The 12,316-nt window shown below is 43.9% G+C and overlaps 1 protein-coding gene across 1 annotated transcript; it reads right to left on the bottom strand.

Moving 5' to 3' along the window:
* Positions 1–4,794: 4,794 nt before the first annotated feature.
* LOC123116760 (uncharacterized) lies at positions 4,795–6,995 on the bottom strand. The gene is made up of 2 exons (XM_044537670.1): positions 5,763–6,995; positions 4,795–5,265 (listed from the first exon to the last, which is right to left on the bottom strand). The coding sequence occupies exons 1-2, from the start codon at positions 6,972–6,974 to the stop codon at positions 5,137–5,139; spliced, it is 1,341 nt and encodes a 446-aa protein (XP_044393605.1). The 5' UTR covers positions 6,975–6,995; the 3' UTR covers positions 4,795–5,136.
* Positions 6,996–12,316: the final 5,321 nt, after the last annotated feature.

The raw sequence follows: 12,316 nt of genomic DNA, 5'->3' as shown, positions 1-12,316 counted from the left end.
CCACATGAAACATGCCCAGGTTCTTATGTGCAATCGCGCCCAACAACCTCGGGAGCTGGTTGTATGCTTCTTCATAACCACCATACAACATCCTAATAGCATTTGCCTTTGCCTTCCATGCTTTCCCATACTTGACTTCATAACCAAATTGTTTTTCACCGTCCGCATGAGAAACCTCACTTTCACAGTGGGATCAAAGCCTATGTCTTTCATCCATTTGTATCCGAGATACTCAGATGTGAGTTGACGGTGTGTCGTTCGAAGTCGTTTAGATGGAGGTTTGCACCTATGAGTGGCAACACAACTTCTTAACACCCATTCTTCGGTTTCTTTAAACTTTCTTGCACGAACCTTCCATGGGCACCCTTCTTGCTCACACTTCACGGTGTAACGCAACTTCATGTCGGAGTGCTCAACATAAATTGGTCTATGGTTCCGAATGGCATAGTCAAACTTCAGCATAGGCAAGCTCAGAAACTTCATTCCTTTCTTCAAATAAGCATTCTCGTCCTCATTCTCCACCCTTGGTTCTCCTGGATCCGGGCATGGTGTTGGCTCAATCGCCATCATTCTCATTCCACCGTCAACAACAGCTTTATGGGCAAGGATGAGATCTTTAAACAAGTGAGTTCTTTTTTCTAAGCCCGTCAGCTCAAAGTGGATTTGGTTTTCCTCCTTTGTGAATCCATCCTCGTCCAACTGTTCAACTGGACCCTCGTCATTCGAGTCATACACATATTGATGCCTAAAAGGCAACTCACGATCCATGTCCTTTTGCGCTATGTACGCATCCAAGTCACCAACATCATTACCATGAAACCCTTCCTCTTGCTCTTTGTCGTCATCATAAGCATCTTCATCCTCTTGAATTACTTTGTCACTAGCAATCACCTCAACTTCATTTGCTTGGCTAGTTGGTGGCTGGCTAGAAGCATTGGGGGCATACAACTCAACCTTATTTGCTTCAATAGATGGTACACGGGGACGTGGTTGGCGATAAGCATTGGGGGCATCAACCACAACCCTATGCTCAACAAGTGGCACCATTGTCCTATCGCTCATGTCATCCATTGGGGAAGAGACATGCCGGTTCAAATCAATTGTAAACCGAGGAGATTCAACCTTGATGGCAAACAATTCAAGTGGCTTGTCTTCCAATTGGGAAACTTTTTCCTTGTATACATCCCAATGCAAATCCGAGGTGATAGGCATACTTTTCAAGCGAGATTTGGCTCCAACTCCAACATCATACCTTCCTATTAACTTAACATCAACATTGGTGTCCATCCACTTTAAGACTTGTCTCACTTTTGCAACAACATCCTCATAGCTAGGGCTTGTATCAAAAACCAATGGTTCCTCACCCGTGTCGGCATTGTTACTCAAGAATGCCTCCTTGTCCATGTAATGAACATTAACAAGTCTCTCCATCTAAAAACAATATGAATGCATTTAATACTTCAATGAGAATTGGTGTTTATCCAAATACATCTCATTGTATCCTAATCATATCAGCACTAAATTATTGGTGATGTCCACAAAAGTTTTACTAATTAACACACACTAAGCAAAGTTAACCCTAATCACTAACTAACCCTAACCTCCGGCCCAATCTTTCTACTCAACAAGCATATATTCCTACTACACACCATGCATATCACTATATTATCAAAGTTAACCAAGCCATTCACACTAACATAAGGGAGAAAACATGAACTAGGGTTCCACCAACATGTAAAAAATGCAACCAAAATAACAAGATTTAACCCAAAAAAATTGGGTGATTTGAAGGAGATTACCACAAGCAACAAAGTGATGGAAAGATCCACCTAAGGGATGCACCTTTTGGAGAGGATTTGAGGGGGAGCTTGAGGGGTGGGAGAGAGTGTGAGAGCTCCAAGTGTTCTTCAAGCTCGGGTTGGTTGATTGGGGAAAGTGTGTGGGGTGGGTCCCACACACTCTCCCGTGGGGTTATCCAGTTACCAGGGCCAGACGCCAGTGTCCTTGGCGTCTGGCCCCTTTGCCACGTCAGCAAGTCAACGGGCAGGCGGGCAGTGCGGGCCAGGGGCCAGACGCCAGGGTCCGTGGCGTCTGCTTTGCAACCCAGACGCCAGGGATGTTGGCGTCACCTAAAAAGGTCAGAAACAATTTTTTTTTCAAAACGAGGTCAAATCGGGATTTTCTTAGCCAAATAGGTCAGAACAGTAATTTTGTCCCCAATTAACTGATGCATGCAAACTGATGGTACACGTAAACGTTTTTGGCCAGGCATAGCGCGGCACCGGTGCATATAGACTAGTGCAACGCCTAGACACTAGGCGCTGCACTGTACAGTGTAACGCCTAGCTCTCAGGCGTTGCACACTGACTTAGCAATTTTTAGGCAGCCTGAGGTGCGACGCTTGTCAGGCGTGTAACGCCTGTCAGTTAGGCGCTGCACAGTGTAGTGTGGCGCCTAGCTGTCGGGCGCTACACAAAAAGGTCAGCGGAGTGAAAATTTTCAATAACAGTTCACTTTGTGAATTTTTTTTGTCCACAGGTCAAATTTGTCATTTTTGCCCATTCAGTAAGTCTCTATTCGAAAAGTATTTAGCTTTCAAAGTAGTCGCACATAAAGATTCACGATGCAGAGGTGGCCGAGCTATTGGCGTGCCAGAGGGCTCTAATCCTGGCTCAAGAACTACAAGTCTAGAAGGTGTTCCTCGAAACAGATTCTCGGGGAGCGGTGAGTAAGATCAAAAATGTGCAAAAGGATTTCTCAACTAGTTGAGGAGGTCAAAGATTTACTGAGCTCTTTTCAGGAGTTTAGGGTTGCTTGGGTGCGACGTTTGGCAAATAAAGTTGCACATGTCTTAGCTAGGGAAGGTTGTATTAGATCTCTATGTAAAACTTGGCTCCATGTATCTCCTGAGTGTGTTAGCTCGATTGCTACTGAGGGAGCTATGAACTTTGAATAAAATGACAACGATTTCCCCTAAATAAAGCACCTAAAACAAGAGGTGCACAATCTAATTCATCAAACAAATAGGCCCATGTCTACAAAACATGGCATCTTATACAATTTAGTGAACATTTTCACGCTAAAAAATGATCAATGAAGCTCCGCCTCCATGGAGGCCGACTTTAAAATGATCAAAATTCAAATTTTCACATTAAAAAAAAACTACACATATACTTAGAGACATAATGCACAAGTGTGTAAATTTTCAGGATGAAATACGTTAAAATGAGTGCTAGACAACAAAACAAAACCGAGGCTTTTTAGTAGATGCACTATTCATCCTCAAAGTCCATGAATTTGTCTTATTTTGCACAGATCGTATTTCAAGGTATTTCATTCTGAAATTTTACACACATACATAACACATCCCTGTTTACTAGTACAATTTTTCATTTTTTTAATTGAAAAGTTCTTGAATTTTTCAAAAAAATTGGCCTCCATTATGGCAGAGCTCCAAATGCCCCTCTTTTCATGTCATGCAATATATTGTGGTGTGCTATACTATAGGTAGCTCACACCTCACAACACCAGAAACTAGTACACAGTAGCAGAACACATACACACACCAAATTATCACTTACTCTCCAAACACAAACCAATAACATACAGCTCTTGAGCAGTTCAACTGCACAAGCCGCTGGCTCACTCAAGGTGCACCGTCGCAGGTCTTTTTCATCAGGCAAGCCCAAGTTGTAACCACCCACACATAAACCCTGTTACACAGCTTGTCAATGATCTAGAAGTAGGTTACCCGTAAAAAAATGATCTTGAAGTAGGCAATGACCCAGCTTGTCCTCAGTAACACGGTGCAGAACACCGCCCAAAGGCCGACCGCAAATCCTATGCTCATCCCAAGGTGGATATACACGATATGATCTGCAACTTCGTGGCTGGCATTGCTCTGCATTAGTCCTGACGGCCAATAACCTCCATGTTCAGGGGAGTTTTGATGCTTCGGAATTCCTTTCATTTTCTTGGATAAGTCCTAAACAAAGACTAAAGAAACAAATCGGATTTTCCATCCCAATGTTTTCATACAATTGCAGTTTAAATTTAAATTATAACCACTAAATGCCTATAGAAGGAACTGAGAGGTGAAAAGAAAAGGACAAAATAAAAATAAAAAATAAAAATAAAAATAGATAATGTAGACAATAACAAAGCATAAAAGAGAAAAAGAAAACAATTATTGTACAAAACAAAAGAAACAAAAGAAGTGATTAAAAAGGAAAAGGGGAAAGATGTGTTTGCAGAGTGCCACGTGGCAGGAACTCGTCAAAGCATATCTTTACCGAGTGCTATGTTTACGGTACTAGGTAAAGCTCTTTGTCGAGCGTTATTATTCTTGCGCTCGGTTTGGTGGTCTTCGTCGAGTGCCCAACATTTTGCACTCGGCAAAACTTAGTGGATGGTGGTATGTGATGACCTTGCACCAAATGTGGTCATTTTTTGTAATTTTCTCAACATATCAACACTAGAGAGGGAGGCCTGAACGTGCATATAGAATGGGCCATTAACAAGACCAATGGAGAAAATAGCTATCAACTACATGTAGACCTAGGAGCTGGAAATCGAAACAAAGCAATAAAACAACATATACGGAGCTAGTGAAGAGCAAGATACTGAACAAGTGAACAACACATTACAAGGATACAGAAGCAAAGCCATTGGGCCAGTCAAAAAGGATATATATTTTTAGACTTGGACAAACTTAAAGATTTTTTACTTAGGACAAATCTAGAACTTCAAACTTAAATATCTTACTAGTCTTTAAAATTATGCAAGCGAGCTAAAATCCCGGTAATGTTTTAAACAAAATCGATGCCCCTTCAGCAACATCGTTACCAGTTTCAGATGTAAAACCAAGGAGAAGGAAACCAACTACCATAATGGAATGATACAAAGGACATCAGGCTGAGACAAATAATAAAAAGACAAGACTAAATAGAGTGGGCCCACTAAGGTCAAGTACTCAAGCTGAGATGCAAATTGGGTCTCAACTCAGTGATGCTGCATAGTAAAATAGCAACCTCCAAGAAGATAAAGCTCATGGTTTGGTCTCTTGCCAAATAGTCATACTAATGGTTACACTCATTAGCCATAGCTTATGTCTCCATCGTTCCCTTGCTATCCTAGCTACAAGTGTATGAAACTAGTAGATGGTGTCTTCTCTTCACACAATCCGAAAACAGAGGGGGTTGCTTCTATGCCCACGGGGCCATCATCTGTCACATTGTCGCTAGTAAGTTTGGTATCTGAATCCTCCTGAGACATATCAAAAGATTTCAGCATAAGTAAGATTCAAGTGTTTGTATAGAAACAAGACAAATTTATTGAGCGACGACCGAAGCAGCAGAAGTGAAATAAGATACTTGTTCCACCAACGCCTTTATAGCGGTCAGGATTACATTGTCTAGACAACATTTTAGTGGAGAGAAAATTCTAGCCTAAGATACTGTCAATGCAGATTCATATAATCTGCACAAACCACATGGAAAGAAACTATACTATTGCATACAATCTGCAATTGAACACCCGTATTATGATTTACACACACAGGTGTTGTTATAACTAGAGTAAGAATTTAAGTCATGGCTCTGTAACCAACTAAAATAGGTTGACCAGACTTGTAAAATATGAGACTGACGGCAGATTATCACTGGCATACATAATCCATTGCTCTCAACTTCTCAAGTAACCTAACTGCCTACAAATCACGGCGTCGGGAGAAATTTTACCAGCATCTTGAAGCAAGGGCTCACCTCGTTGCGTACCAAAGAAGGAGGCCACACCATGAAGTAGGGATGAATATTGCAGTCCAATGTATGAGTGAAGAGCTTGTTTACATTCTCTGTTTCCAGGCAGAAGGATATTAGGCACTCGGTATACCTCGCATAACTAACAGACAGGAACACAAATCCATCCAAGACCATCACAACTTGCACCATAACATCATACTCTTCTGAACACATGGTGACATCAATAAAAGCACTCAGTGGGAAAACCTTGTGCGGCATCCATTCGTCCGAACCATCACTATCAACTCTACAAAACCAAACAGCAAGTGTTCCTTTGTTTGCATAGACGTCATCTATGCAAACCAAACAGAGCTTCCCATCCTTGGTCCGACCAAGCTCATAATCTTCCGAGGGTGGCGGCAAACCCATTGGAGATAAATGCGGCGTGGGGGTGTTGAGCACGACCATGTATGCTTGATCTTTGTCTTTCCAATAGGCCAATCGGTCAGATCCACTCACCAGTGTAGCAATGTAAGACCATACGTCGCCTCCATCCTTCCGAGGCTGCGGCGTCAAGTTTTGTACACATACCCACGAGAAACACTGCCACTCCCTGCTGACTGACGAGAAGACAGAGATCCGAAGTCGCGAACCCCGGCACGACTTGCGGCGACGGAAACAAACCACATGGAACGCCCTCTGGTCCTCTTTAGGGAAGATGATGCGGTAAAGAAGGTAGCGAGGACCGCAGGTCTCTCGTGGCGGGTGGGGGAAGATATCCAGCGCCTGCGTGAGGGGGTTGTAGGCAGCGATCTGCTTAGTGCGCCTGTTGTGGAGGAGGAGGTGGCCGCAGCGGCAATCCTTGATGTCCCACCCTGGGTCGCCGCTGTCTTCCAGGAGGCGGGTGAGGAGGAAATCCGCACCGCAGACGGCGGCGGCGAGGTCAGGGTCGGAGGGGTCGCGGAAGGGGATGAACAAAGGGATGCCTGTTTTCCATCCTTCGAAGAATCCAAGGATTTGGGGCGGGTGGAGCGCCAGGAAGCGGTGGAGGAAGATGGGGCACGATCGGACGGTGCAGAGGAAGGTGCGGCACGCGAGGGTGGCGCGGACGAGGCTCGGGGGGGAGGGGAGGCGGAGGAAGACCTCGCGGAGGAGGTCTTCGCCGATAGCAGTGATGTCGGCGGTTGTAGCCGCCGGCTCCAGCGACGGCGATGGTGGACCTAGTTGGGAGGCCATGTATGTCGAAGCTGTCCTAAGGTCGAGCGGCGGCAACGGAGGTGAAATCGCAACCGCCGTTTGATGAAGTCAAACTATCTCGGCCCACGGAGTAAATTGCACAGAAGTACCATAATTGGGACATTGGAAGCAGATTGGCATCAAGATTGATAATTTTTACGTGTCAGTACCAAGTTTGGGGCGAGACGTTGCAAAAGATGCTAAAAGTGTGTTTTATACGTATTGACAGGTATTCTGACCGGTTGGGCCCGCCCGTCAGGTGCCACGCTGGCCAGTGAGCGCGTGCCCACGCGCTGACTCGGACGAGCCCCGGGTCGAACAGTTGAGCGGCGGCTGGTGCGGTCGAGCCACACCCCGACCCGTACTCTGCCCTCTTCCTCCTCCTCGCTCCCTCACCGCCGCTTGTCTCCCCGCCCGCCCCGCCGGCCGCCACACCACCCCGTCGCAGCCCTGGCTCGAACTGCTTAGGCGCTGTCCTCTCCCCCGTGGCTGCTCCTCTCTCGGGCCCTCCTCTCCCCTGCGGCTGTTGTGCCCTAGGATACGATGTCGTCTGCGACTCCGGCAAGCGGCGAGGGCTGGGGCGGTGACGGTGGCAGTGGCGGCGACCTCCCCCGCTTAGGCCTCGACGGTAGTGGTGGCTACTCCACCTCGGAGTACAGTAGCGACGACGACGATTTTGCGGAGCCGGCGTTGTCGATGGAGCAGAGGCTGCGGATGGCGCGGATTTGGGTGGCCAACCCTAGCACCGCCCATCAGTGGAGTCATGGCATCAGTGGTGTGCTGTAAGTGTTCCACTCTTCCATTTTTTGCTTATTGAAATTGGGGATTAGGGTTAGGGTTTACTGCCTCCATGTTTAGCACTCTAATTGCTACTGCTGCATATGATTTACATTGTTATTGCTGAGTCCAAATTGGGATTGGGTGTTAACTAACTAGAGCAGAGCAGCATTATTCTGTTAACTACTTCTCTGAAAATACAAAACATCAGTTTGCTGTCATAGGGTTAACTACCCATTCTGTAATTAGTTGTTTACATTGTATAGTATCATTATGTTTTGCAGTCATATTCTTCGTTTATTCATAATATGTTTGATTTGTAGTAATTGTGTTTATTGGAATTGTTGACTAGGGCTAAGTGTAAATAAAAGCTCTGTTTATATGTTAACTTAAATAAAGCTTTGTTTATATGTTAACTTAAACGAAGCTTTGTTAACATATCTGAGGATAGTAAAAGAAAGCTTAAATGTTAACTAAAAAAGTGTTTTATGCTTATGTTAAACTTGGGTACTGAATATATGTTAAGTAAAATTGTTATTAGCCATGGTTAAATTGTTAACCTTTTTTGTCTATTATTTCATTTTGCATTTTGTATGATGACATTTTGGATGTTAGGTTCCATTTTGATGCTTCAAAAATGTTTGAGTTGAAGCTCTGCAGTTCAGATGTAACATATCTGAATATGATTGCAGTGATGGAAACCCAAGGATTTAGTGAATATGATCTGCTGTTTCACATTGAGAATTCAGATTTAGGGGAGAAAGGATTGGAGATGGTAGAGAGCACTGCTGAGTTGCAACTAGTAAAGAGGCAGGTTGAGGAGTGTAAGGTTCTAAATTTGCTAGTGAGGGCATGTCCACCTCCTTGCAGCCAATTTGAGAGGCAAGAATTGTCCACGGTTGTGTATGAAGAGCCTGTGTTATATGATCTCAGTGAGCCACCCATCTATGCTGTTGATCAAGAAGGAGTTGTCTTTGAAAGTCAGAGTAGCAGCTGTAGTGCAGCTCATGGTACTGGTGTTTGTACACAAGAGAGCAAGAATGTAAAAGGAAAGCTGAAAGCTGCTTTGGAGCTAGAAGAAGAAGAGGGATATGAGGGAAGTGGTGGTTCTGATTGTGAAGGTGAAGATGACAGTGATGGAAACCCTTTTTATATGGGTGATGCTGATGACATAGAGATGGATGAGGGAAAGAGACAGAGAGAGGATGATGAAATAGAAGAGGAAGAAACAGATGATGAAGAATCCGAGGAGGAAGAAGTGGTGCATTATGAGGGTGACACAGAGGTTGAGGAACTTTTTCAAATGGAGGAAGATGACAAAGTTGTTTCACAGGATGAATGACAAAGTTATTTCACAGGATGAAGAAACTGTAATTGTACATGAAGAGAAGAGAAGAAGAAACAGAAGCTTCCAGTTAGGAGAGGGCCTACAACAAGGTCACATTCAAGTGTAGTACCAGAGGAGGAGCCTGATTTCAAACCTTCATCTGATGAAGAAGAGAAAGGATTGTTGAAGGAGGCTGATGATGATGGTTTTCAGCCATTGTCATTTGTGCTGCCAAAGAAAAGGAAGAGCAGGGCAAAGCAGAGGCCTCCTAGAAAATGGTACGATGAGAAAATGGAGCAACCTCATGAGCAATTATGTGTGAAGATGTGTTTCAAGGATCAACATCAATTCAGAGAGGCTTTGTTGAACTTACACATCACTCAAGGCAGAAACTTCAAATATCACAGGAACTCAGATCAAAGGATAATTATAGAATGCAACCAAAAACATTGCAACTTCTTTATGGTGACAACAGTTATAAAAGGTGAAACTACATTTGTAATTAAGAAGATGAGAATTGAGCACACTTGCCCTATTAGTACAGAGACAACAAGGATTAGTGCCAAGTGGCTTGCCAACAAGTATGAGTCACTATTCAGATCTGACCTAACAACTAGCATTCAGACTTTGATTGATGCTTGCATGGAGAAGTATGGTGTGGATGTGCCCAAGTCAATGGCATATAGGGCAAAGAACCTAGCTATTGATGCTGTGTTAGGAGACCACAAAAAGCAATACCCTAGGTTGAAAGACTATGCTCAGATAGTGATGGATACAAACCCTGGGAGTAGAGTAGTAGTCACTACTGTAACTCCAACACCCACTTGAAAAATCCCCCATCCAGGCCCAAGATTCCATGCCATGTTCTATTGCATCAATGGAGCAAGGGAGGGGTTTCTCAAGGGGTGCAGACCCTTCATTGGTCAGTTTTCCACCTTGTGAATTAGTTACATATTGTTTTATCTTTAAATGCATTTCAATGTTTTAGATATTGAATTTGCTTGCTCATTCAGGTGTTGATGGGTGCTTCATCAAGTTAACTACTGGTGCTCAACTACTTGCTACCACTGGTAGAGATGGCAACAACAATATATACCCATTAGCATTTGGTATTGTTGGGCAAGAGGACACACCTAGCTGGTGTTGGTTTCTACACCAACTAAAAATCTGCCTAGGAGGAGAAGTGGGAGAGTTTGGTCCATATACAATAATGTCAGATAGACAAAAGGTATGTGCTTGCATCATCTCACCTTATTCTTGTATGGTTGTTTTGTGCTACATGGTAGCTTAGCTAGTTTAACTGTGTGTCCCAGGGCCTACTAAATGCAGTGAATGCTGTCTTTCCTAATTGCAACCAAAGGTTCTTCCTTAGACATATATATGCAAACTTCCAAAATGCTGGGTTTAGGGGGGGAAGATCTGAAGAAGTATATGGATAATGCTGCCTATGCATATAGTGAACACAAATTTAACATTGCAATGAATGACCTGAGAACTGAATGTGAGGAAGCTTGGAAGTGGCTTTGTGCAATACCCAAGAAAACATAGGCAAGGCATGCATTTGACACAAATTGCAAGACTGACCTTGTAGTTAATAATTTGTCTGAGGTGTTCAACAAGTATGTCCTAGATGTTAGGAAGAAACTAATTAGGACAATGTGTGATGGAATAAAGGATAAGAAGATGGTGAGGTGGCATAGGAATAGGGAGAGTGGAAAGAAAGCTAGATGGGAGATAACACCCCATTATAGGGAGAAGCTAGAGGTTGAGAAGGAGAGGGCAAAATTTTGCAAACCTATTCAAGCTGGTGTGGACTTGTGGCAAGTTACAAGTGGGCAGCCAACCCATGCTGTTAACTTGCAAGTTCACACATGTGGGTGCAGAAAATGGGACCTCATTGGCATCCCATGTAACCATGCCATCTCAGCAATAAACAAGGGCAAAAGAAAACCAGAGGATTATGTCAGCAAATTCCTCAAGAAACAATTCTATGTGGCAGCTTATGAACCAATGATCTATCTAGTTCCTGGTGAGTATGATTGGACAAGGACCCCTGGTCCAGACATTGACCCACCTGCATTTAAAGTGAAGAGGGGAAGAAAGAAAGAGAAGAGGATCAAGGGGAGATTTGAAGTTCCGAAGCCAAAGGACACATCAAGAATGGGTTCTATAACATGTGGCAATTGTGGACTGCAAGGACATAGGTACACAAGCTGCATGAAACAGTTGAAGCCTGAGCTAGCTTTGAGTAAGAACAAACATGTGGTAAACCTCTTTTAAGTACTAACATGTTTTCCTTCTTGTACATTCTATTATTTTACTATTTGCTAACTCATTTCCATGTTTCTGCAAGCCTCTTGCAAGGAATTCAAGTGTTGGTGCTGCCGCTCCTACACCAGCACCAAGAGCTTCTCATCCAGCTCCTACAACAACACCAACTGCTACAACAGGAGGTGCTGGGAGAGGTGCTCCAGCTGCAGCTGCTGGGAGAGGTGCTGGGAGAGGTTCTGCAACAGGTGCTAGGAGAGGTGCTGGGAGAGGAGTTGCACCAGGTGGTGGGAGAGGTGCTGGGAGAGGGAGAGGTGCATTCTATGCCCCAAGGCAATCTGCTCCCTCCACATCTACTGCTCCCTCTACATCTACTACTCATCCACCTTCTGGTGGTAGAAACAGAGGATGGAGAGCCTACTTCTATGCAAGTGGTAACCACTAAATGGCACGTGTGCCATGAAATGTTCAAAACTAGATACTTCATGTGTGTTCTTGCATCCTATGGTACAATTTGATCTTGCTGGTGCTGTTGTAGTACTTTGCTGGTGATCTTATTGTATTTCGATGGTGTACTTTAAGAATCAATGCCATATATGGCTTTTGTTCATGTGGATGGATGTGATCTTGCTATTTATTAGTTAATCGATGCCTAGAATGGACTATGTTCATGGTTATTTTTATATCTTTTTATGATTGAAATGTTGATGACAATGGTGCATACTATTTGCTGGATATATTGCTGGATATGTTGTTGTTGTTGAGGTATAGGCTAAAAAATATGCACTTTGGGTTTAGGGTGGCTCGGGGTCGACGAAAACACCTAAACCTATCAATTAGGGTTTTGGTGGCTCGGGGTCGATGAAAACACCTAAATCTATCAATTAGGCTCTAGGGTGGCTCGGGGTCGACGAAAACACCTAAACCTATCAATTAGGCTCTAGGGTGGCTCGGGGTCAACGAAAACACC

The sequence above is a fragment of the Triticum aestivum genome, chromosome 5B (assembly GCF_018294505.1).
Source record: "Triticum aestivum cultivar Chinese Spring chromosome 5B, IWGSC CS RefSeq v2.1, whole genome shotgun sequence".
NCBI classification, from domain to species: Eukaryota; Viridiplantae; Streptophyta; class Magnoliopsida; order Poales; family Poaceae; genus Triticum; species Triticum aestivum.
Note: the sequence above shows the minus strand (reverse complement) of the source record. Positions and strands in the feature narration are given on the sequence as shown.